Source organism: Melanaphis sacchari, unplaced genomic scaffold (genome assembly GCF_002803265.2).
Source record: "Melanaphis sacchari strain LSU unplaced genomic scaffold, SCAv2.0 Contig132_pilon_pilon, whole genome shotgun sequence".
Taxonomy (NCBI): domain Eukaryota; kingdom Metazoa; phylum Arthropoda; class Insecta; order Hemiptera; family Aphididae; genus Melanaphis; species Melanaphis sacchari.
Window position 1 is genome coordinate 755,535 of NW_020270545.1, and position 27,585 is coordinate 783,119.

At 24.5% G+C, this 27,585-nt stretch overlaps 1 protein-coding gene across 2 annotated transcripts in view; it reads left to right on the forward strand.

The window, feature by feature from the left end:
* LOC112591352 overlaps window positions 1-27,585 on the forward strand; it is a 130,480-nt gene that overhangs the window by 57,070 nt on the left and 45,825 nt on the right. For both annotated transcript variants that reach the window (XM_025335143.1, XM_025335144.1), the window contains exon 2: window positions 23,917-24,993. In XM_025335143.1, the coding sequence (XP_025190928.1) occupies window positions 23,917-24,993 (1,077 nt within the window). The remainder of the gene's footprint in view (window positions 1-23,916; window positions 24,994-27,585) is intronic.

A 27,585-nucleotide genomic window follows, 5' to 3' on the forward strand; every position in this document is an offset into this window, starting at 1 on the left:
GGGCTTAGATCGACATCGTGTGGAAATCGTAGGTATTGAGGTAAGTTGTTATATTTGGTTCATATAGAATTTATTTTTATATTATTTAAAAATAATTTATAACCTGTATTGAAAGAATTTATCCTTAAATAAAATAACATTTTCCTAATGAAGTTTAGAGTTTCGTTAGGCATTTATTGTTTTTGTTTAACGTGTATGATAAGAAATTATTAAAAATATCGTAAATTTTCCAATGTAGTCAATTTATTATTTTATTGAAAAATAAAAATAATGATATTACCATCGTTAATTTTTTTAATTTTATAATATTAAAATAAAAATAACAATTAATATTTCAAATATGTATTATGATTGCAATTTGAAATATTCTTAGTATAATTATAAAAATGTGTTATTTCTACTGACATGCATATATAAAATGTGGAACTAAATATATGAAACTTAAAGTTAAAAAAATAAATTTTTAACGAGGCACCTAAGTTTTAGGGTATAGTAATAACCAAAACCTAAAAATATTTATATTTTAGAGTTTTAAAATCTTTCGATTTTCAGAAAAAAAAAAAATATATATATAAATATTTTATATTCCCTCAAGGTATTTGATAGACAGGATTCAATTTTTATAATAAACTAGGATATAAATATTCATTAGTCTAATTAGTTGATAGGATAAATCTCTTCGGAAAATCCAAAATTCAAAAATGTTGGATAAATTAAATTATATTATTATTAGTATACTCTTAAAGAAAAAAAACATATTAGGTACAAAAAAAACTGGATAAATCCATAGGGTCCATAACTTTGAATTATTTTTTTTTCTTTTGATAAAAAAAAAAATATAGCCAAATTTTAAGTTTACAGTTTTATTTATGATCATGTTGATAATTAAAAATGTTAATTTAATAATTTTAGCGTTGATTTATTATAAAAATAAAACGTGTTTTATTAACCCTGAAAAATTTCAAAAATGCATATTATTTGGTTTTTGTTCCAAGACCTTCAATCTGTGTACGATTAACATAATATCATAATATATAATCGTGATACATTTTTCGTATAACTGACTACCTGAGTTACACAAATCACGCAAAAAACGCATTGACATACTGTTATGATGATAACAATAATATTTTAATACTCAGACAAAATCCTGAGAAGGAAATTGTGTATTTGAAATGTGAGCGCATTGATACGTAAATTACGACGGTATATTGTGCAAAACTGTGAATATTTCGAGCCGAAATTGTTATTATATTTTGCCCGATAAAAGTTATATAATATTATAATCAGCGAGGCGCGAATTTACCGATATAATTTAATATCTGAACAAAATTCTGAGCGAATTGGAATAGGAAAAAAAAAATAAAGCCAAAAAAAGTCAAAATAGTATATAGCTACTTATACCGAGTTGTAAATTAGATGACATTTTAATATGAAACTTATGTTTATGTGCCACGTTTCAGTTTTCGTGCGTTAAACGATATGAGGTTCACGGCACACGGTACTCGGGGAGCCGAGCAAGAGATGTGAAAACAACCCCATTGTATGAGCGTAACGTCGTTACAGCATCATTTTGCGTAACTATGCACAAACCCGTGGGGATGGAAGGGGAGCTAGTTACGTATAAATACATTTGTGCTGGAGACCTTCAGAGGCGAGAAATTACGGAAATATAATAATACTATCGTAAAACAAATCGTTGTATTTCAATAATACCGTATTCAAAATCCAGTTAACACTGTGTATAATACATTTCCGTTTACCTCGTAATTAAATAAGTCACTTATAGTGACATGTTAATTTTTAATTCAATGATAAATACAAAAAAGGTTTCTGAGAATATATGGTATATAAGACTTTATTTCTGTGAATATTTTATAATACATTTGTATGACTTGAAGTTATTCATTTTTTTTTCCCATTAGTAATGTACATCGATGTAGGGTAAACTTAAAATAATTTTTGAAAAAGAGATCAAATACATCGTAATTATTAATTATTAGACCCAAAATCCATACATTGTTGTTTTTTAAATTTTTTATTAAGATTCAGAACATTTGGCTATTGGCTATGAGATTTATTTTGTTACGATAGGGTTGTGTACAGTGTAGATTTTCGTATGTGTGACATGATTTTGTCACGAAAAATTAGAGTGATAATCCATCTGAGAGCTAGTAAAGCTAGAAGGTTCTTGACTATACTGCGGTCAAACACTACACCACACAATCATTTTTAAAAAATGTTAATATAAAATATATATTATTTACACTTGGTAAAAATGAATGTATTCAAAGTTTATTACTAGCATTGCGTAATGTTTCTCTTTTTTTTTTTATTCTGTTGTTTTTTTTTTTAATTTTCCTCGATTTTATAAGAGTTATTGTATTTTTATTTTAATAATTATTATTTATTGATCTACAAAAGCATCAAATACATTTAATTTAATAACAAACCTTTCTCCAAGTTAAGCAGAAAATGTATACATTTTAACTGAACCAAAATATGATAAAACAAAACAAAATTAGAGAAAGGAGGTGATATTTGCTGTACAGCTGTAGGTGATGGGTGTACTTTCTTCGTCATTGAGTAAGTCAGAATAATTAATGTGTTAAATGAAATTCAACAATAAGTAATTAAATGTGACAAATATTCTGGGCGAAGAAAGAGAAGTCTGTTAATCTATATTACTAAGAAAGATTTTATGAAAATGTATTTAACATTAAATTAGTATAATAATATACTTTTATATTTTGAGTAAATTCCGACTTACCGTAGAATAGTATATGAGTAAATTGACGGTAAAAAAAATAAATATCTCACTAAATTAATCAAAATGTGTTGAAAATATTTTGCTTATATAAAATATAATAATATACGTTATGTCTCTACGCATAATATCTATATTATAAAAAATAATAATTTTTTTTTCTATAAGTAGTATCGTCACAAATACAATTATATAAAATAATTATTGCTCTTATTAATTTTTTTAATGTATGCTCCTTATGAATTACATTTTCAATTATTCACTATATTAATGGATTATTTTAAATATTTTAATTATAAAATAATTTTAAAAAATTTTAATTTTGATAAAATAATATAAAATTGTAAAGATGAGGAGGCATATAAAGCATTTAAAAATAGTCGAAATGCTTTTTATATGATACCATGTTGTGAAAATGTTAATATACATTTTTAGTAAGTATTTCAAGTATATATGTTTATTTTCTTTACATTTTTGAGTTATAACAGAATAAAAAACAACTTTTTCCAATTATTGATTTCATGTAAAAATTTCCATTTTTCCACGTATTTTTTTTTTTTTTTTACAATTATTAAGAAAAGTAATTGGAATTTTTAATTTTAACTTTATACAGATACCAACTAGATCAAATTTTCTATCAAAAACTTTTCTGCGACTTGAAAATCAAAAATCGTCTACTATAAAAATCTAATGGCATTATAATAGCAATACATTAATCGCTTCGTTTAGAATATAAAAGTTCTAGAAAAATATAAAAAAATTATAATAAGAACCATTATTTATTTATTACTTCCACAAAATTAAATTTGAATTCCAAAATAATACCTTTTCTTTGCTCGGTTTTATAAATAATTAAAACAAACTTTAATATGGCTTAAGAAACTAAGTTCTAAAGATATTTTTAATAGAATAGTTTAAATATTGTTACTCCCAACACGTCCTCTAAAAAACTGATTTACGAGGATACCTCGACCCACTACACTTGGAATTTAAATTGTGCAGCCTCCCCAATAATCTGAGTTGCGACGAATATCGTGCAGAGCTTATTGGCTCACAGTTACTCAGAAATTCTTTTCCTATAGTTTTATCTCAGAGCTATCGTGCGACAATTCGATTTTTGGGCGGATGAGTGTGGTTACTCTCTACCCTACTCCTACCGATATGTGCTAACAATAAACTACGACCGTCGATGACTCATAAAGGTAGTGAAGGTAACGACATAGTATACGTTAAATAATTTGGCATCGATGAAAGCCGCCACCGGGCAAGCGGCCAGGGTCGAGGGCGAATGTGTCGTCATGTCCATAGTTTCTGACGCGATGCACTCCGGACAATTCGCTCACGCCAAACCCGAAGTTAGCAATAGCGTTTTTTTTTTTTTTTTTTTTGTGGGAAATAGAATATATGTTTATATATTAATTCATGTATTGTGGATAGGAAAACTTAATTACTGTGAATTTGAATTGGTGCCGATGGACATAAACTAGTCGATTTACCAAACATTACGAACTAAAAGATAGAGCAGTGATGATGAAACTATAAGACTTAGACATAAAGTCATAGAACAATGATTCTTTGATTTCCAGATTGTTTTAATATTTATGCTGTGTTAATTATTTAAAAAAATGTTATTATGTGTATATATTATATTTAGGTGAATAAATTAGAGTTTATTCCAAAAGTACCATATAATGTGATACATATATCTATATAAATAAATACAAGTATTTTTCTTAATTCAATTTATAAAAAAAAATATAATAGTTTAGAATAAATTTTAAAAACTGTTTATAAAATGTAATTTTTTAGATTGCTTATAAAACTATTTTGTTAATCTAATTTGTTTAACAATTTTTGAATATGATTAATATTGATGGTTGAACATTTATCAAGTTAAAACAGATTAAGATTTTTATAATGGTAAAAATAATAGTTTTAAAATAAAATGTATTTTAATTAACTTAATAAAATTATATTATAAAAATATTGATTTTCCGTGAAAAAAAAGCTACTGAACTTTCTGAATAGGTGTATTGCTCTAAAATGAAAAATTTAGAACTTATAACAAAAAAAAAAAAAAAATAATAATGACATAAAAACGATTTATAATAATACATAATAATTAGAATTGTGCTAAATTATATGTATATCTAAATATATCCCTATATATAATATTTAAGTCAAAAATAAAAATAATAATCAATAATATGTACTTTAGAATAACTAAAACATGTAAATATGTTATATGTATTTAAATATTATTTTAAATATATGAAATAAGTTTTCTACAACTGAAGCATAATCGGTGCATATTTTATTACTGTTATTTCACATAATGTCTTAATTTACAATACCATTTGAAATATTTTGTGTACGCTTAATGATTTTCACTCCACAATTTTTCTTATAAAATGGCTTTAGTTAAATTTTTAATTATTTTGTAAATTCTTCTAGATCATTATATTTTTTTTTACAATTAGGTACTAGCTTTGTTGTTGAATAAACTAAAAAACGGTAATAAGGTAAAATAAACTATTAATAAAGTTTTTATTTACAGTAAAAATACAATAAAAAAAAAAGATTAATATAAAATAAATTGTTCATATTTTCAGAGAAAATAATAGCTAATTCCAATTATCATGCTGTTTTACGGTTGATATTTTTGTAAGTGGAATGAACAAAATTGTTCATAATTGGATAAAGGTGGTGATTGGAATAGCATAGTAAGCGTAGAGTTGCTCGATAAAGCGCATAGTATAATAATTTCTTTTCATTGAAAATAAATTGTTAACTGTTGTACTGTGTTTGATAAAAAGATTGACGCTTGTTTATCTACTAAACGGATTATAAACATTATTATAATTATGTGTTGTTGAGTCTATTAATTAGAATACCAGACAATATAACGCATAACATTATATTATCATAGGTGACAAAAATATCGTATTCCAAACTAAGTCAACTACCGTAATTAAAACTGAGTTGAGTTCTCGATTATCAATATCTTTTATTGTAGATTATTATTTTAACGTTTTATAGACTTTATCGTTACTTATAGAAATATTATTTTTTTGTAATTCAATATCGATACTGTTACAATTGAAAAATAGATTGATAGTAATTGCTTATTTTTAATTATGGTTTTAATATTTTTTTGTACTAACCAGTAAAAAACGGATGCTTATTTCGATAATATTTTTAATTTTTCATAATTATTAATTTTGTATATTATAATTTATAATACTCCTAAATAAGATTGATGTATTAAAACAGTGCACATATTTTGGCAGGGGACAATCATTTTTCAATATTTGAGATCATTTTATCTGTTTGTTTATAATTTAAAATATAATATCAGAAAAAGAAAAAGAAACAATTATTTTATACTAAAATGATCTGTTAAAAAAAAAAAAGGGTATAATATTTTTAAATGTATTATGCGTGTAAAATTGAATAGAACGTTCAATTCCTAAACAATCAAGCGACTTATTTTGTCATTTATTTTACATGACATATGGCAACGATAACACGGCGCCATGTATATGCAATTTAGCTACATCGATTTCGTATGTACATTTTTTTCTGTTATTTCAAAGCTATAATGATATTTTCATAACGCATTACAATAAAGTCACAATTATACATAATATAGTAATAAAACATTGTCGTAAGTAGGCTAATGGTTTTCAAAAGATATCAAAATGTGATTTAAACGAATAAATATATGTATGTAAAAAAATAGTTAACTTATTATTAATATGATTGAAATATTATAATATGCATGTTTAATAAATGCGATCTTTAATAATTATAATATTGTTTTTAATTATTTTTGAAAAACTGGATTTATATTTTTTAAATAGTTCTGAGTTTTTGGTAAAATTAAAATTCACATTATCACTTCTACTTAATTTAATTCTAATTTTTAGTTTGTTATTTGATATAATCCCTAAAACATAAAAACTAGAAATATCACAGTACCATCGCACAAAATTTAATTTTTGTTACTTTTTTTTTACGGAAAGCTTATGTCAAATGACTGATGTTCTTATATACAATTCTGTGACACAATATATTACCATAGCATATATAAAATATTTTTTACTCAGAACGAAAAATACCAGAATCAGTTTATAATAAAATAACTAATATAAAATTATAAAAAAAAAAAATTATTTGTGAATATTTAATTATTATATATATATATATATTTTTTTTTTTTTATTTAAATTATATCGAAAGTATTACAAATATTACAATGATATAATTATTTTCATATTTCATAAACTATTGAACATAATAAACAATCAATCATGTTATAAACACAATTATTCTAAACGTACGTATAATGCAATAAATAATTATTAATTGAATAAATTTATGAAAACTGAGGTCAATATAACATTAAAATTATTAAATACATTTTAAATTATTTTATATTTATAATAAATTGTTGTTTAAATCTCAAAGTATATTCAAATTTAAATTTTTGGTTTCATAGAATGAATACAAATGTTCATTTTTAAAAGTATCATTTACTATGATGATTACAAATCGTACAAAATAAAATTTGTTCAAACACGATTTCCTACAAAACTAATTTTTTATCATTTTTATTATCTACAAAAGACAAAAATAAAATATTATCAATATACTGTCTTTGATCAAAGATAATCATTTCATATTTCAATTGTCTAGGAAAATGCTTAATAATGTATTGAATAAAGTAATTTTTAATATTATAGATATAATTTATTTTTACTTTAAGGCATTTAACAATTCTTTAGAAATAATAAGAAAAAATTATAAAAATAAAATGTTAAAAGTAATATATTTTTAATGATTTAATCAAAAAGCATATGATTCATACAAACATGTATATTACATGTTTCTCTAATAACTAAATACATGTCATATTAGTATTTACTAATCAGTACAACCAAGTATCTTGCACTTAATGAAAATAATTTCTAGCAAAATATATTTTGTTAAATTATAATGCTGATACGCGAAATAAACATACTTTGGAAAAACCTTTAAATGTCCTCTTAGATCGTTTTTAGAATAAATTATAATAAAAATATCAGTACTAAAATATAATAACGAAAAGCTTTTAAAAATATCCAAGCAAACCTTGATAAAATTTATATCTAAACTTTGAAAATCGTTTTTACAAAGATTTTCGTATTAATATTCTTAAAACTTTGTAAATAATTTATTTCAAGGTATTTCTTTTTTTTTTTTTTTTTTTTGATTTAAGCAATGAATTTTTAAAATAAATAAAATTTTACATTTACATAAATTGTATTATTAATTTATATGATATGTTTATGGTAATATATAAAATATACTAATATAATATAATAGTTCTAAAATAAAAAATATTAAGTAAGTATAAATAAATAACTATTATACATGCTTGACCTAAAAGACATTGGTAAATTCTACTTGAAATACATAATACAGACAATTACATACAACACAAATAACATCAACAAATAAATAAAACTATCAACAATTTAAAAATAGGAAATTGCACAACAGGAAGTTGAAGTCTTAATTTTAAAAACAATTTGATTATTTAAACTGGTACAAATATCTAATATATTATAAATCACATAATATATTTTAATATTTAAAACAAATGTAAGAAATAATTATAATATTACTATACACACTTCAACTATTATAATCGATAGTCACCAAGATAACATTTGATAATAAATGAACATTTTTAAAAACGAGATCAAATTTAAGATACTGTCGGTGTATTACATTTATAATAGCGTAGATAAATAATTATTCATATAAATTACCTAAAATAATTTTAAATATTTTTAAATTATCATATATTTAGAAAATAATAAGATAAGTAATGAAGAATTATTTAAATTACTTAAGTGTTTTTTTTTTTAATTTTTTTTTTTTTTGTTTTGAACAAAAATTATAAAAATATTAAATTCTTTTAAAGAAAAATTAATATAACTTATTAAAATATTAATTTCTGTCCAAACTTGAATTTAAATAACAACAACTAATATAATGCACCGAAATATTTTAAACTCTAAAAATAATTTTTATATAATTATATAAAATAACTTAAGTAAGGTATATCTATTGCTCAAGTAATACTTAAAAATATAACTATTATTATGTATCTATATTCTTAACTTTTAACCTAATATTTGGTACACAATAATACTGTTAAAAATAATAACACAATTATCATTAAAAACTAATTAAAATTATATTAAGCTGTGTAATGATGTTAGGTAGTTACTAACCTTTTATGTTATCTGGAGATACAGTAGTAATAAATAATTTATAGAGTTCATTTTAAGATTATTTAGGGGTTTTGACTTTAACTTTATTATTATTACCATTATTACCTATATTGTACACACTTATTATTAATATAATACATACTCGAGGAAGAAAAACCAAATAATATTTTACTGCAGTCTGGAGTACAAATGAGGTATATTTCAAACAGTTAGAACAGTCAGTTTTAAAATTCAGTTTTGTAAGTTATGACTCCGTAATATTAATATAATTAATACTCCTATCTATTTCGGTGTAGCCAACATTTATTTTAAAACAAATTTAATGTTTTTTCAGTATTAATTTATCTCTGTTCCCCAATGATTTTCAAGAATTATAATAATGTATATTTATATAATATTTGAATTACATTAATCGAACAATGAAAATTGTGCATACTTAGATTATCAGCTAATTCATTGGTTTTTACTAAAAAAAAATAATTTCCAACGATGAATGTCGCTTGATAATTATATGCTCTATTAGACATTATATTTTTCTAATTATACCGTAAATAACATGATTAAATTTTTCCATCATTAAAAGAAAATTATAACCAACAATAATATATTGATTGGACTAATATAATAATTATAACTGCCTTAAGTTTTACCACATATGAATTAAAACAAAAAAAGGATGTATTTAATAAATTAGTTTTTATTACCAAGTTGTATTGCTAGCATTGCTCTGAAAAATGATCAATTATCAAATACGCCGTGGCCGTTAGGTAATTTTGGGTAAATTGTTATTACATAATAAGCAAATTGGTAGGTATAGAAATTTTAGATATACCTAAATTCACTAAAATAAACAAAAACTTAGATAATTGGTACTTTGGGTAATTTTTTTTTTCTTTATTAATTTTTCAGGAACAAGAGTTTGGTCAATACGACCATGTTAAAAACTTGTTCTATATTGTTAGTAATTTAGGAATTTAATAATAAAACATTTGACGATTGGTTTCAGATTTTATCTATACCAAAAATACAAATTTTATCTTTATAAAGATATTAGTTAAAATATTGTCCCCAGTTAAAGAAAAAAAATCAATTTTTGTGCTTTAAGATTAAATATGAAACTGAATAAAAATTAGCCTTTATTAATATTTGAAAAGTTCTCTAACTACCTGTGAATACTTCATCAAAATCCGTTCAGTCGTTTCGAAGTTAACAGAACAAACTGACAGACACTTAAATATTATTCATTCGTCATATTTATTTAAAGTAGCTGTTTTGTCTTAGATTTTAATTTGGTAACTAAACTCAATACTTCACCATAGCCGGTGTCATTATAAAAATACAATTAAAACATCAGAATCAATGACGATAATGTGATAGTTATTTTAGTGTTTATATTTTGACAGATATTACAATGTGAATTACTATAACTATGAACTTCATAATAGAAACATTATTAATCTAAACGTTAATAAAGGTTATTGCCTATATTTAAATTGTTTTATATTGAATCAAATTTATAACTTATTTATTAAAATTAATAGTTATATATTTGTGATTCTTAGTTGCGTTTGTGTATATTTGTATTTTAGAATATGTTTTTAAATAATGAAATATTCTGATTCACCATTGCTTAGTTTGAACTATGAACTATGAGTATAAAATGTAGTCAGTAACTTTGTTTCATGATATATAGGAGCACTAAAAAACGATTCTGTAAAATTCAAATCGAGAGCTTCACATATAAATTATTGCAGACTCATGAAAAACAATTACTCGTATTTTTTATTTTATTTTTGTAAGGGTTGACGTTGATTAAAAAAAATTCTTTTGGCAACAGTTGTCTAATGGTGATTAATGAAAACTGTATCATATAAATATTACAGATAAATTGTTATTAGCCATTTTGTAAAATGGTTAACATGTCTTGGGTTTAAATATTTTGCAATTTATAATAAATTTATAGTATATCAAATTAAGTGTTAGTAAGTTTTTTATATCACAATGACGTAAGAATTTTACAGCGACGTACTAAAACCTAATAATTTTTTTGAAGAGTATTCAGAAACAACTATTTTTAGGTGGTTTAATAAATAATAATAATAATAATAATAGAAATACAATGATCTAAAAGCAACAAAAAATGCAATTTAATATTTTTGACACTAACAACTGTACAAGGACAAAGCCAAGTTATTCAACTAGCTTAACATAAATAATTTAATATTATATTTTAAATAAGCAATTGACAAATCTTTTAGTAGTTCAATCTACATACAAGAGATAATAAATCTTATAATTTATTTGAGTTTAAATAAAAGTTTAATTATTAAGATCATTCATACTTCGTTTCTAAATTTAAACTTAATTAATCATTCTTTAAATTTAATTTTACAATTTGGTAATATTAAAGAATTTTTAAATCGTGATAATATAATGAAGTCACAAAAAAAAAAAAAAAAATAAAAATATTATAGCAGAATGTTCGATCTCAAGTAAACTTCATAATTCAAATATTTTTATTTTTAGATTTTATATCATATTTTAATTGTTCTTTTTTTGTATAACGGACAAACAGTAACTAAATGCCTTAAAGTTAAATAATATTATTACTCATGGACATAAATTAGTGATATGACAAACGTGTGTGTGGTAAAATATATTAAATTTTTAAATAATCATTACTAAACAAAGTAAATTAAGAAGGCAACAAATTTTAATTATAAAAAATTAGTTAAAAGATGTATTTTTTTTTGTCATTATAATATTATATGAAAAAAAAAAATATTTCAAAATATGATATTTATATTTTTGAAAATAAAAATGTAAATAACCAGGCATATAAATAATTATTTAAAAAATGATAAAGAAAAATCTACTGATTTAGATTCTGGTCAAATATTTTTAAACATAAAAGTCTCAAATTCAGTGGTTATGAACTATAATTCTATATTAACAAGTATCGGTATACATTGCTTAATTTATATAACAGCTAAAACTCATTGCGTATTAAAAATGTAGAGATAAATTTAGATATATGAATTGCTAAAGCTTTATACATTTAGAGTTTTTGATAAAATGGAATACATACACGTTACTTGTTTTACATTTTTAGTTTTTTTTTATTCAAAATGTTGTAAAGTTAGCCATTTTTGCTAGTATTTTACTTATTGATGTATAAATTATAAACTACCCACCCACATCTGAATATAATTCTACCACTTCCTTCAGAAAACTTTTATGTAGATGTTTATTGTTTATCAATAAAGTAAAAAAAAAAAAAAAAAAAAAAAAATCAAATGTTGTTTTAAACATAGCAATCACAATTTACATTTTGAGGATATTATAATATAGTATAAAACTCTAAAAAATGTAATATTTCAAGTTTTCGTAAAAAAACAAACATGAAAATTAAATTAAAATATGAGAATCTATGGTTAGATATATATAATAATGTTAAACATAAATAAATACTCGATATTTACAGATGGATATTAACTAGTATTTGATAAAATGTGATTATTGAATAATTTATGTAACTAAGTTTTCAAGACAATCGATTCATCTATAAATAAATGATATAAATATTAACTGTTGTACATTAATAAGACACAATTTATTGATTTTTATAATAAAATGATTGATAATCATTTGCAAACATTGTGGATATTGTATTACGTGAAATTCGATAACCCGTTTCTTTATACATTTTTAAAAGAATCCATACATCTTTCCTTGTATATTAAACATTTTAACTGAAAATATATTGACCACATACACAAAAATATCGATAAATAAAATAAACTATTTAATTAAGCCTTATTAAATAACGATTTAAACCATCGAGAAATAATTTATTAATTATTATTGCTTGGAAGTACAAGTATTTTAAGATATGTTTGCCAAAATATTGATCGCATTTGAATCGATTTAATTGTAAACCAAATCTCATAATATTGGTCACGAAATTAGTGTGATCTAATCATCTAATTCATTACAGTTACTTTAAGATGTCGGATTACTCGAAAATGATCATACTATTTTTGGTGGATTTTAAACTAACCGATGATAGTATTCTATAATAATTGGTGTTAGTATTATGTAAATTTGAGCCGAAAATCGACATACCTACAGGATGGGTTACGAAAGATAAGAGAACAACTCCAGATACAAGGAACCTGTGAATAATAAATATCTTGTCACTCCGCCCGGTACATGCTACTCAATACACATAGAGACCTTTTCTTTGGAGGTGATCAAGATTCATTTCATCAATAAATAACATTAATATAAAACGTACTCGAAAATTTTGAACGTGAAAAGGGTTTTAAGTTATAGATTGAAATTCGCTGTTTGAATAAAATAAAAAAATGGTGCAGTCGAGATTTAGTCAGCGTAGACGAGTGTGAAGAGATTGTTTAGACCAAAATAACAGTCTTACAACACTTATCAACGAAAAATATTATGACTAGTCCCGTCGTGAGTACCGTTAATAGGATTGTCAAAAGTTGCCTCAGTCGTACTCATCACGTTATGGTGGACAGTTATTTAAGATTAAAATCTCATTGGACTAAATCGATAAATGTCTTTATGAAAACTTATTTGAACGCATTCATCCGATAATTTCAATGTTAAACTATAGAACTTCTATAAATCTGCGGTACTTTGTACCACATTGACCTCGACCAAGAACTTCATTGATTATAATATTATTATTGTATTGGGTATGGTATAATCGCGATAAGTAGTCTTACAATTTTCGACAAATATGGTTGGTTTATAGATTTTTTCCGCATCGCCACTATTTTGCAACCGTCCTACTAAATGATGATTATCAATCGAATCGTTTTCGCATCGTCCTCTGTAGGTAAATATTACAATAAAGTTATGGATAGTGCAACAATACTTTAGTTAAGACTAACTTTCAACGGTATTATATATGAACTCTTTTCTGACAATTTTAGAAGATTTTTGAGTTCTATGACTTACAGAGGTATAATAGTCATTTATTCACGATTCATATATTTTAATTACTGAACGTACCTTAGAGAAATAGAAATATTAACTAACATTTGCTAAGAAAATATTTCATTTAAAAATTTGTTTTTTTTTTTAAATTAATTAAAACCAGTTTTTTTCAAATTATTGTTTTAATATCCGTTAACATGATATGATTTTTAAAAAAAATGTGCTCGTTATTAGGCTATAAATTTCAAGCTAGATTTTTAACTGCTGTAAGTCATTTAAACTTTAATCAATCATAACTTGTATTGAGTGGAATCTAGTATCAATATATAAAATTCTTAAAATCAATAATTGCTGTGTCATAAATGATTTCCAAAATTTTATATATGAAAATTTATCAGTAAAATTTAAATTAATCAAAATGTCTATATCTATTTTTCTTTTTATTTATTGTAAGATACAAGTATGCTATGATATAATTAATTTTAAATTATTATATATATTATTATTTTATATTAAAGTATAAAGAACTGGAATGTATACATATTATATTGTGTATGAAATTTTCGCTTAAAATAACGAAAAAATAGACTATCTAAATAAAATTTACTTAATCCCAGTTTTTTTTTTTAGCCTGGAGGTACTGTAGTCTCCACAACATTTCACGAAAATTTAAAAATACCTTCAGTGTTCTTTAAAGTATTATAGTTAATTTATTAACATACATTAGTTTTTCGTTGAATGCTAGACCTATATTATGTACATAATAAGTAGAAATTAATCTCTTCTCTATAATATATAAAACGCACTAAAAAAATTATTTATATATATTTATCTATAAAATCTTTTGATATGGCGACAAAATCGAGTGTATTGTGATAAAATAAAATGTAATTGAAAACAAAATATATCGACTTAACTTATCTAAATTTAATTAGTTTCCTACGAGTTAATTAAAATAAATAAAAAAAATAAGTTAATTTAGGAGTGAAAATAAAATAAACTTAATAATTAGTTTAATCAATAAATTAAAATAAAATATATTTTTGTACTCTTTAACTAATATTGTTCAATAGAATAATCATTATAATACTAATTATCTTATTTATATTTGCATAGGAATAAAATCCATTATAATCTGAAACATAATAATGTTATAAACAGACAAACTAAGTTAAAGTAAATAAAAACAAGTTGAAAAAATAACAATCAAACATACTTGATAAAGCTTTTCTGTATGTTAAGTCTTAGAAATCTTCTGATTGTAACTTATTATTTCATTGGTCAATGTAATGGATATGTTCAATTTGAATTCAATGATAATCCATTGCATATGAAAAATTATTGAGAATCACAGAGATGGTCTATTTACATAATATCACATAAATATATTTCAATTAGCTAATATGATAATTTATTTTACTCTTATTAATACGGTATAAACTATAAATATAATATGGTGGAATACAATTAATCTAAATGTTGAAATGTTAAAAAAAATGCCATGAAATACAATAATATACGTAAATCTTTTAAATCTCCACAAAAAAAGGTATTTTGAAGTATGAATAAATACACTAAAATGTTATTCATCAATTATGTATTATATAATATTACCTAAATTTTAACTTCAAATTTCTATATAAAAAAAAAAATAACAATAATAAAAATATTAAATACATATAAATGGCTTAGGAACAGTTAAAATATTTTTTTTAGATTTTATCTTGATAGTAAAAATATTTTTTGAAATTTAAAACACCAGCGGTCGTTTATTTTTAAGTTGTATAAAATAAAAAAAAATGATTTTATTATGAACTGCATTTACGTAAAAATTCATGATCATAATATTCGTAATACGTCTCCATTATTTGTAAAAATATAATCAATTGTTGATTATTTTCTTGTTGAGACACACTCGAATGCTATATCATTATATCCTTACCATATCTATAAGACCCGCAAAGTAACGAGTTAACGATCATTCAAAAGCATATAAAACATATTATGGTTTGATCAAACAGTATAAAATACACATACCTAAATTACTGACTAACACGTGTTCAAAGTTGAAACGAAGATAGTCTCGAGTTAATCCTCAAGAGGTTTGCAAAAGATACTTTTCACTGCGTTTATAAATGTCTGAGACGCCAAGAGGTCTAACACTAGGATATACGTTTTGATATAAGGTGTTGAAGAAAGATAACATTCATTATAGAGTTTGTGAACGTATGTTATGTCTATCGAGTTTAAATTACTCTTGTTCATATATACATTGGTAGAAATATAGCTTTATGTATACAAATAGCTCTACCCGAGAAATTAGTTAAATAATTACAATATTGGGTTCTGGACTTTTGATAGAAGCGGCGATGTTGATGTAGGGTGAGACGTAAAACTAATACTAAACGTGTAGGGTGTCGAAACCCTATCATTTATACCAAATATTGTTCATTAATACGCAGTAGAGTTTAAGAGGTGGTTTTCAAAGGAAGCCAAATAGTTGTCGTCTCGTACAATGTACTTTGATTTCTTTGTGGCTTAAACATTAATATCAAATAATCATAATAATAATAATTCTAAGATCCGGTGGGCGAGTATTACGTGATTTTGTTGTTATCAGCAACTCGTTCTCCCGTGTGTTATATCTTGTGTACACGTTGGTTTCTAGAAATCCTATGGGCGTATTTGCCTTAGATACGTTTGACATATAATGTAAATAAATCAATAATGTATCTAATACGATATGGTAAAAGTAAATAACACAATCGATCTGCTACGTCCCTCCTCTCCAAAATGGGAAATCTTCGTGTTCCTTTAGTAGTATTGAGTTTAGAACAGAATTTTTCGCTGTCTTTTTAACGATGATAAACCGTATAAATATCTCGTCATATTGTGGCCGTCACTTGAATTACATTTTTATTTTCTTGATTGGTATATGATCAAAATTTAATTTTAATGTGATTACTATTCATTTTTCCTATTAATTGTAACATTATATCATTTTTTATGAACAATTAATGTTTAAATACAACTTGATCTTGCACCCTACGTTATTATATATCTACCATACACGGTTCTAGCTGCTTTACTAAATAATTATTCTAACACTACGCTTATTCGTGTATATGACCTATAGAGGTTAATAGTAAGTTTTATTATCTAATATTACTCTGGTTATTCAGTTTTGAAGATGAAAATTATAACTTAAACTGGTTACATATTTTTGAATTCTTTTTTGGTTATCAGGATATCTATTTATTCCTATTGTTTATTCGTCTAGGATAATATAGACCTTTAAATCCTACTAAGACAGTACTATTATTATAGGTCCTCTGTTTTTATAATAGATACTTAATGACATATTTATAAAGCAAAATAACGGACAATGAGCTACTGTCCATAATTTTAGAGGGCCCATCAAGGGTTGTATGAAATCCCAAAAACAAATCATCGCTATTATACAATTTAAAAATGCGATCATCAGTGGAAAACCTTTGTCCTTTAAAAAAAAAAGTGCACTTTTTAAATGAACACATAATTCCTTCCACATTTTCGAAGAATTTAAAAAGTCATAAATTAACTTATCCTTGTTTGTCAATTCAGATTAGATGAAAATGAAATTTAATTTATTTAAATTTAATTAAATTTAAAACACGGGCCATTTTGGAATTAAAACAGTGTCATTACAGGAAAAGATCCCGAAAGACCGACCCATAGCTTATTCTAGTAGAACATTGAACTTACATAAAATAAATCATACTGTTATTCAAAAAGAACTATTAGTAATCATTCTAACTGTTAAATATTTCAAACCATATATGTTTATATGATCGTCATTTCAGTATCGTTACAGATCATCGATCATTGACTTACTTGAATTGTTAGAGTCTTTTTGAAATTATAATGGTAATAAAATTACTTTTTATTTATAAAGTATTTTTTTTCCTTTCTTATACTAATATATTCAGCGAAACTTATTTTTTATTTGATGGACAAAGGGCGAAATTTAATTACGCTATTTGACATGGAAACCAATTACAAAAAAAAAAAATAAAAAATATATATACGTTTTTTTAGGTTCTTTTAGAAAAATCAAAGCTACTTGATATTGGATTTTGAATCCACTAAATTAGATTGGATAAAACGAATATTTATTTCTAGAATAATATCGTTTGTAAATAGATAGACCAAATTACAAAATTAAGATGAGAGGTCGTTAATAATCCAGAATAAATGCATACCTAAAATGAATCGATAAACTTAATTAAAAATTTAGTATTTATTTTTAAAAATAAACAACAAAATATGCATATACTTTTTGCTGATATATAAGACTTAGATATGTATGGTCTACTGCACATAACCTTATAAAAGACATATTAAAACAACATTTAACAAATAACAAATTCTAACTTAATTATACTCTGAGAGGGCAGTACTGATGAAAATATGTTGATACTACTAGAGGTCAACACGAGAAAATATAACTTGAAGGGCGGGAATAAATATCTCATAACCAAAAATTAAACTTACAACTTATTGAGATGCAAATGAAAAAAATAATAATTTCACATCCAATAGGTCATTTTAATACAAATAAATAAGGGAGAGCACTTAGTTTAAAGTTAACGCATAAACTAGTCTGTACAAAAAACCATGACATTACACACTCACATGACACATGGGCTAACGTTAATTAGACTCAATGCATATTTAATTACTATTACATCATCATAAAGAACCAATAAAATATGTATATATTACTGTTCAAATTTTGGTTTAAAATAATACAATAAATGTAGTATATTTTTAAGAATTGAAACAGTAAAAAGAAACATTTTATTTTTAATAATATGATTTAATTTAATAAAAAAAAAAAAATAATAATAATAAACTATTATGCTAGAATATATTATATACGCATACATCTCTCTTTAAGTATACTATCGTAAAATAATACGTAATCACCTACAAAACTATTAATTAACTAATAATAACCTGAAACGAATTTAACCACTTATTTCGAAAACATTATAGTTCTCGAATGAAAAATTTTCACAAAAATCACCTAACTACTAAGAAAACAAAAGAGCGTAAATCCATAAAAAAAATTATAAGCACTTATAATGAGAATTTTAACGAATTTCATCAATACCGTGACTACTTTGTGGTTAAAAATGTATTTATTTATAATTTTTTCAAGATAATAATTCAAAACTCATTCGTAAAATTCAAAAATTTAATACAACATTTTTTAAAAGTTGTTAGTGTATATTAAAAAAAGTTTCTTCCAGAAATTTAAATTAATTAATTATGAGTGTTTTAAGTTCAAATTGTCATGAAATTGCATATTCATCCATTAAATAAACATTTATCCTCAAACAGTATTTTTTATTTTAATGGAATTCAAAAACAAACAGTAGCTGGTTGAAATTTAAAATTGTTCTTTTATAAATCTTTAAAAAAAAAAAAAGTTCACTACATCAAGAACATCTTATATAATATCTCACATAATATATTATTCTTATATAATATATTTATATATGTATATATATATATATATATATATATATATATATATATATATATATATATATATAGACATATTTAAAATAAATAATATGTAAAATTTCTATATCCATCTTATAAAGTTAAATTTTTTATGAACTTCATGTAATTCGTATTAAATAATATAAGAAATGTATAAACATAACTATTTTATATAGATATATGATGTTCAAATTTGGTCAAAATTGCATATTTTAACAATGAATAATTATGAACAATATTCATAATTATTTTATAGTTTAAAACATAAACTTTATATTTTTACATATATTATGAATTTTAATTCATACAACACTATTTTCAAAATAATAAAATTAGATTAATGCTGAGTTTTATTTATGTATACCTTGAATCTAATCATATTATTTTATGCTAAGATGATATTGAATCAAAAGTTAATAAAAATAATATAAAATGGTATAAGTTATATTTGTAATTATATCATAATAATCAAATGTTAATTATATAATAAATGAAATGTCATCAGAAACAATTTAATCAACCACCGTAATTTTTTACGGATAAATTTTTAAAATAAATTACTTTTGTAATTATATGGAAACATCCTAATGTAAAAAATGCTAACAAACCATTCCGTTTTTGTTTAGAATAGTTTTTCGTGTACAATGATGTATTATTGAATTCAAATTTAACACATTCATTTCACTGATCATTCAGAACTTACTTTGCAGCATCTAAACCCACTTGTCAACCTTCTTTAATAGTTATTGTATCATGTTTTTTATTCTATTCGTTTTTTTGTTAATAATACACAATTAATTCACAGTAGAATAAAAATGTCTTAATGAGCTTAGGTAATAATAGATTTCCACAGAATTCTATTTGACAATTAGGTTAAATCTTACATATTATTATATCTTATGCCTAAGATACTTTGACTCCCCACTGAGTAGTAGCGTATTTTACTGCAACTATTGAATTGATTTGAGTTTTTATTGTTATTCTTTCTGAGATATTTAACTATTTTTTGGTTTATGCTATTATATTATAACTTTTTATTTTCGATTGCAAGTCTATCGCGTATAGGTATTATGTTCTAATAAAATAAATAATAACACCTTTGGGCATCTAATGTATACCTATACGCCTACTCAGTTTAAATTACACTTTTATATACGTTATGTACTACAGTTATAAAACTCTTCAAAATTTATAAAACATTAAATATTTGAAAATATAAGTTTTTTATTACTGTAATATGGTTAAGAAAAAAAATTCAAAAAACACGATTTGAATAAAAATATACACGTTAATAGTAGCTGAACATGAATATTGCATTTTTACCAAATTATTAATAAATAATTTATGATTTATTAATTATTTTTATTTTTATTAAACTAATTTATTTTACTATTAAAAATACGATAAATTGAATTCATTTTTATGAAAAATACTGAATTTTAAAATGTCATTACGTGTATAAAATAGTACTATACCTACTCGTTAAAAGTATCAAATACTAACAAATAATAACTTTAAGTTACAATAAAATAGCTAAAATCGTTATTCATAAATTAATATTTAACAGTTTATCAACTTGAACATAAATTAATTATAAAACAACTTAGCTTATGTATATATTTTTTAAATTTGTTTAATTGTAGTATAGAATAATTATAAAAAACCTCATAATGTTACTTATTATTTACTATTTAGTATACTTTTATAAATATTTGTTTCCCTTTTTTTTCTTTCTGAAAGTGCTTTTATCTAAGATTCGTTCTTGTAACTTATACGGAGTAATCCAACTGGAAATTCTAGTTCAAAAATGTATCATCAATTTAAATATTTCATTTTCAAGGTTAACTTTTATTGAAACAATATAAACGTATAAACGTAAAATAACCTATTTTGCTTTCATTAAAAAAAATTAACATAAATTCGTGACAAAGTCCTTTTTCGTTTTCATTATCATATTATAATATGTATAGTATAAATCGCATTACGCGCCATCAAAAATCTTATTGTTAAATAATTGAAAAATAACTGAATAAAATTAAGAACTATACAATTAATTCATAAAATTTTTATATTTTATTATCACACTTACAGCAAAATTCAAGCGACATCTTAAAATGTGTTCAATTATACGATTTGATAGTTTTAAATTTACATTAGTATTTATTTAATTTAAGTTACAAATGTTGAATTGAATTTATTTAACTAGGTAAATTATACTTAGTTTTTAAAGGTATTATACGTTATTTTTATATGAATATTAAAATAGAAACATGTCTTAGAACCACACATATTTTAAATATATATATAAATAAGCATACATTATTTATTATGATGCCGTAAAACTAGAATTGAATAATATTTTTTCAAGATAGACTGTTCTATTTAAGAAAACATTAATTGTCTGATCTTAGAACGTTGAGGTATCAGGTAGTCAATGTATAATTTTAATTAATCTAAGTAAAACATAAATACACAGAAAAATTGAGAAAAAAATATAATTTATTTATATACGTCATCAAAATGTACATAAAACTTTTTTATACCAGTTTTACTGGATAAAAGTTTTGGATATTATACTTCTATAGTAAAAATGTATCCAACTAAAATTTAAACATCCCTTTGCCATTCATTATAATATTCGCCATAAAAGAATAATTAAAGGTTAATACTCTCACATCTGGTTATTTAATGAATATATAAATAGATTGAACGTTCGCATAAGCATATACTTTAATTAGTCGTACATAAAAATCAATACGACTAATTTGAAATTGCTATCTGTTTTACAAGTAATAGATTTTAAGTGTTATATTCTAAGTATTTATTGCATGTAATAGTATCGATTGTCAAATATATAAATATAATATCATATATCTTGTTTCAAAATTCGGACACACAATTACAGAGGCTAATAAACATTTTGGGCTTAACTGTTCTCATATTAAATAACATATTTAACATATTTTAACTCATTTGATTTAAAAATTGTAGTACCCATTTAACCAAAGAAATATTAATTTACCATAGGAGAATATATTTATAAGTTATTAAATTATAATATTTTCTTGTATAAACTTTTCATCTACTTGTAATATTGTCATTCTTGATTAATTTAATAATCAAAAATTGTATTTAAATATAAATTTATTATTTTAATATTTTTTAAAAGCAATTCATCGAAAAAGAAAAACAACTTGGTTTTCAAAATAAAATTGGTGATTATGGAAAATAAAAATAATTCTGGAATAATAAATATAATGAAATAGATTAACTCAAAAATAATAAATGAAATAGGAGTATGATTCTTTGAGAGGATAGAAAGTAAGTGATGAAATTTTTCTAGATAAAAATTGAAATTATATCTATACATACACTTTTGATATTATTTCAATAAATTTTAGATATTATTTATTTTTATAAAATTTATGAAAATACATTATAAAATAATGAAATCATAAGTAATTTTATAAAAGTAGTAGAACCTATCTATTTTTAAACATAAGCAAATTCAACTCTTTCACAAAATCTAAAATATCTCTAATAGAGGATAGTCTTTTTTGTTTTTTGTTTTTTTTAGTCTAGTATAAAATATATATAAAATGAAGAATAAATAAATTGTTGAATTGTTGTATTATTTCCAAATTATTTAACCATGGAGGTTGCTAAATCAATAAAAATGTGCTAAATTTTCTTGTGTTATGTTAAGTATTACAAAAATAATAGCATATTTATGCTTAAACTGCATTCAAAATTTTGTTTATATTTCTAAAAATATAATTCTACAATGTGTTCATACCATATAGTTGTTATCAATATAAACGTATGTACGAACCTAAACTCCGAGCAAGGACTGTACTATAACTAACACTTAAAATTAATAACAGTATGTATAATTGTTTTAACTAAATAAAAATAAATTTACTTTTTTATCAATATTAAAATAATTTTGTATCTTTAGGAGTATATATGAAATTTAGCTAGATCAATTTATTCCCAAAAAAATTACCATTTATCTATTATCTATACTTGAATTTTATATTTTATATGTTATCAACAATTAGCGACTTGAATACCTGAATGTGATAATGCTCGAGAACCAAGAGCACTTATATTTATTGTATTTTAATATGATTTTTAAAATTTACGTTTTGTTTTCGATATAACAATTAACGATACTCATTTCTATAACATATTGTCCGGTAAAATGAATGTCACTCTTAGCATCTTAAATGATAGGTTAAACGAAAATGACATTAGTTTTGAATCACCCCAACCATGACTGTAACGATCACCACGAACGACGTAGTGGTTACGTGTGAGACCGTATAATTATTTCACGTTTTGTTTCAGCTTCGAAGACGAGGAGTCCGTCCCCAGAAAAGGGATTCGAAATGCCAACGTTTGAGACTATGCCTGTAACACAACAACCGCAAAAATCTTACAACACCGGAATATCAGTGGCGGACGACCGCGTACACAGCGACATAGAAGATGACAATATGGACTACGAAGACGAGGACGACGACATTGCCTTCAGATGCGATGACTTTGACAGGTACGCGATGGAGATAGACGGCGATCTGCACTCGGTGCACTTCGAGAAGGCAACGGCTTGTACTGAGTTAGTTTCTAACTCGGGGACGGTGGCCATACCGAGAACGACGGCCAAGTGCAAATCGGCGGACGCGTCACCGGCCAACAAACGGCAACGGCCGCAGCTCGTCGGGTCATTATCGCAGCCCCAATTGGAGTCACGCTTCGTAAAGGCGACGGCGGTGAGGAAACTAGCTGCAGAAACTGGAACAATAGCGGTTCTAAGCTCTACCACCGAACCGGAACCGGAACCAATGTACGTGTGGACAGAAAAAGCTCACTACAGTGATCGCCTGGCAGCCAGATCAGGGGGTCCCGTGGCCGCACTGTCTTTGGACGCCGGTCCACCGCCACCGACTCCGTCGCCGTTTTCATCGTCATCAACTGAATGGCCGGTGGCCGGTGACTCTAGGAAAAGCGATCTTGACCGGATACCCGTGGGCGTGATTGAGGTGTTGGATTGCGAACCAGCGGACCAGTGCCGTCCGACGCCACCGAAAGCGCAACGGTACCCGAAGTCACAGAGAGTCGCCTCCCGCAACCAGAACATTCCATTGCCGGTCATACACGCGATGGAAATGAAACCCAACGCCCTTGGCCACGACGAGCTTTTCAAGACCGTGACGGTGCAGCCACCGTCGTCCGACAGACATGGATACCGTCCGCGTATGACCACCGGAAGCTCGACGTTTGATTCATCCTGCCGGAAACCGTTTATCCGGCAGTCCAACAAGACTAAAGAATACAAGTTCACCGAAGATGACTATGCAGCCGTGACGGGATGGATGGCAACCATGCCGGTGTTCGCCAAATGTCCGCCCGCCAAGTCCAAAAGTAAGTATAATACATATTATATTCAACGCGTGTACATTATATACTAGTATACTTGAAACTTAGGTATTATCAAAAATCAGATATTATCTAATAATTACTGTGAACTCCAAAGTTTCTATAACTCATACTTAATCTACGCACGTGAATAGGGTATAGGTTTTAAATGTCGTGTTCGTAATGTATTCACCAAGAAATGTGACGATTGTAAAACACAAACTTGCAAAGCTCTTTGTTTGACATTTTCAAACCATTTTATTAACATTATTCTCACACATTAATATTTTATCCTACTTACGTTTTTAATACAGTCAAATTTATTGATTATACTTTTCGCTTTTATAAATATACATTATGTATAATATGTGTATTTATACTGAAGAAATAATTTACTGTATAACTTGTAAAATGAAAATATAAATTTTACCATAACTATGACAGCTCATTGATGATGATATACAGAATAAGTTATTGAAACAGTTCACCGTGGTTTTTATAGATATAATGGCCCTAAATTATAGTTTTCCCCTTTTTACTCCTACGACATTGTTGTCTAGATGGATTATCGTTATTGTTGTATTAAGCTCTGCCATTAGTATACGCACATAACACTTAGGTGTGTTGAACATGTACAGCCTTTGGCTTTATATTATATCTATGGTGATAGTTGGACATATGAAAGATAATATTTCATTTGTTTTTCGGTTGTAAAACGTACACCGTAACGCCATTATTATAATATCGATTAACCATGATGCAATATTACGGTATAAGTATTTACATGGAATTTATATAAAGCATCACGTGTTAGGAATCAGCAATGAATTGATTTTTATTTCCGCTGAATACAAAAAACTTGATGCCATGACGGCATAATGATACCAAATCCCCTATAACAGAAAAATATTAAAATTGTATACCACGATGATGAAAAATAGCTGATGAAACCAATTTAAATATGTGTTGACCATATCAATAGAAAATAAATAAATTAAATAATCAATCATCGTTCGTTATAATATTATTTAATGTTTCTTACATGTAATTTCTTTTTACTAAACGCTTGTTATCAAAATAACACAATTATATTTACAAAATATGTGTTATTGTTGATGTTTTTTTTTTTTTTTTAATTGATCTACAATGCGTACCAAAACAAACAAATTAATAATAATATAGTGTTGAATGCTAAATGGTCCGTTTAAAAGTAATAAAATTAAAAAAAAAAAAAAATGTGTATCATTATCATAACATATTGGCACACACATCTATATACATATATACAAAGTACGCAAGACGTATAGGAGTTTTATAAAAATATACATGTTCGTAATTAAAATTGATTTGAGACAAAACAATGGTACATAGCTAGGGTCATACTAGTTATGATGTCAGATTAATTATTTATCTTGTATCATCGATATAACTTTAAGTTTTATAATGTGTGTCTGACATTTTTTTCGATTATAATACCATCATGGAGTGTATAGTATAGTATGTATTGATTAATTAAAATTAGGTATGTTTTTTTTGGGGACACGGATGCTAGAGTACTATTTACTGTATTCGTGACACATTGATTATTTAATAATATACAGTATACACGCTGCGATTGTTCGGAGACAAAGATTTGTCACTACAAATAGGACACGTATTTGGTTCCAAAGTCATCATGAGAGATATGCGAATAGATTTTGTAAAAACACACGTCCATAGACTATATCATAATAACAAAAGTGGTTGGTTGTCCTATTTTCCTCATACACACTGCAGAGTATTCATGATGACACAAAACACCGGCTGTAGTCAATTTTCACCAATATTGCCTCCAAATATATACAACACATGTTATTTGTACAAACATTTTTTAATTGAATTTGTAATTTGCATCAAAAAATAAGGTTACTACCATTTTAAGTATTAGACAATATGAACTGTAATTTTTACCAGAACTAAAATCAGTTTTTATTTTTGTAATTTACGTTAGAAAAGTATTATGTGCTGAGATATGTGAGAAGCTAATAACATGAAATATTCCAACTCAGGTTTTAAACGTTTATTTCACTAACCTATTCACATTGTTTAACGGTATTTCAGTATTGACATACAACTATTTAATAACAATAAGAAATGAAACACATAATTGAATATAAAATTATTTATAAAAATTAGAAAATATATTGGTGTTGCGTTAAGATGTCACGCATTAAATCACATTATATCTTGTATCATAATAAAATTAATTATATTATAATAAATTCATTGTTTTTTAGAAAACATTTTTTATGTTACTTATAAAAAGATAAATTACAGTAACATATTATAATAGTGTATTTACTTTTGAAGGCACCGTAAAAAAACAGAGTTAAAAAATATTAATAAAAATGTGTATAGAAGAAGTTACGAAATAATCGAATACATTAGATACTAATTTAAAATGTTGGTGCAAATTACAACTTCTAAAGCACCGTTGTTGATCCTTACAAAAATTATTTTTCTTTTATTGGATTATTCCGGTAGGTATATATTGATAGTAAGTATACCTACTAGCTACAGGAGTTTTATGGTCTTATAAATTAAAATAACAAATGCCAG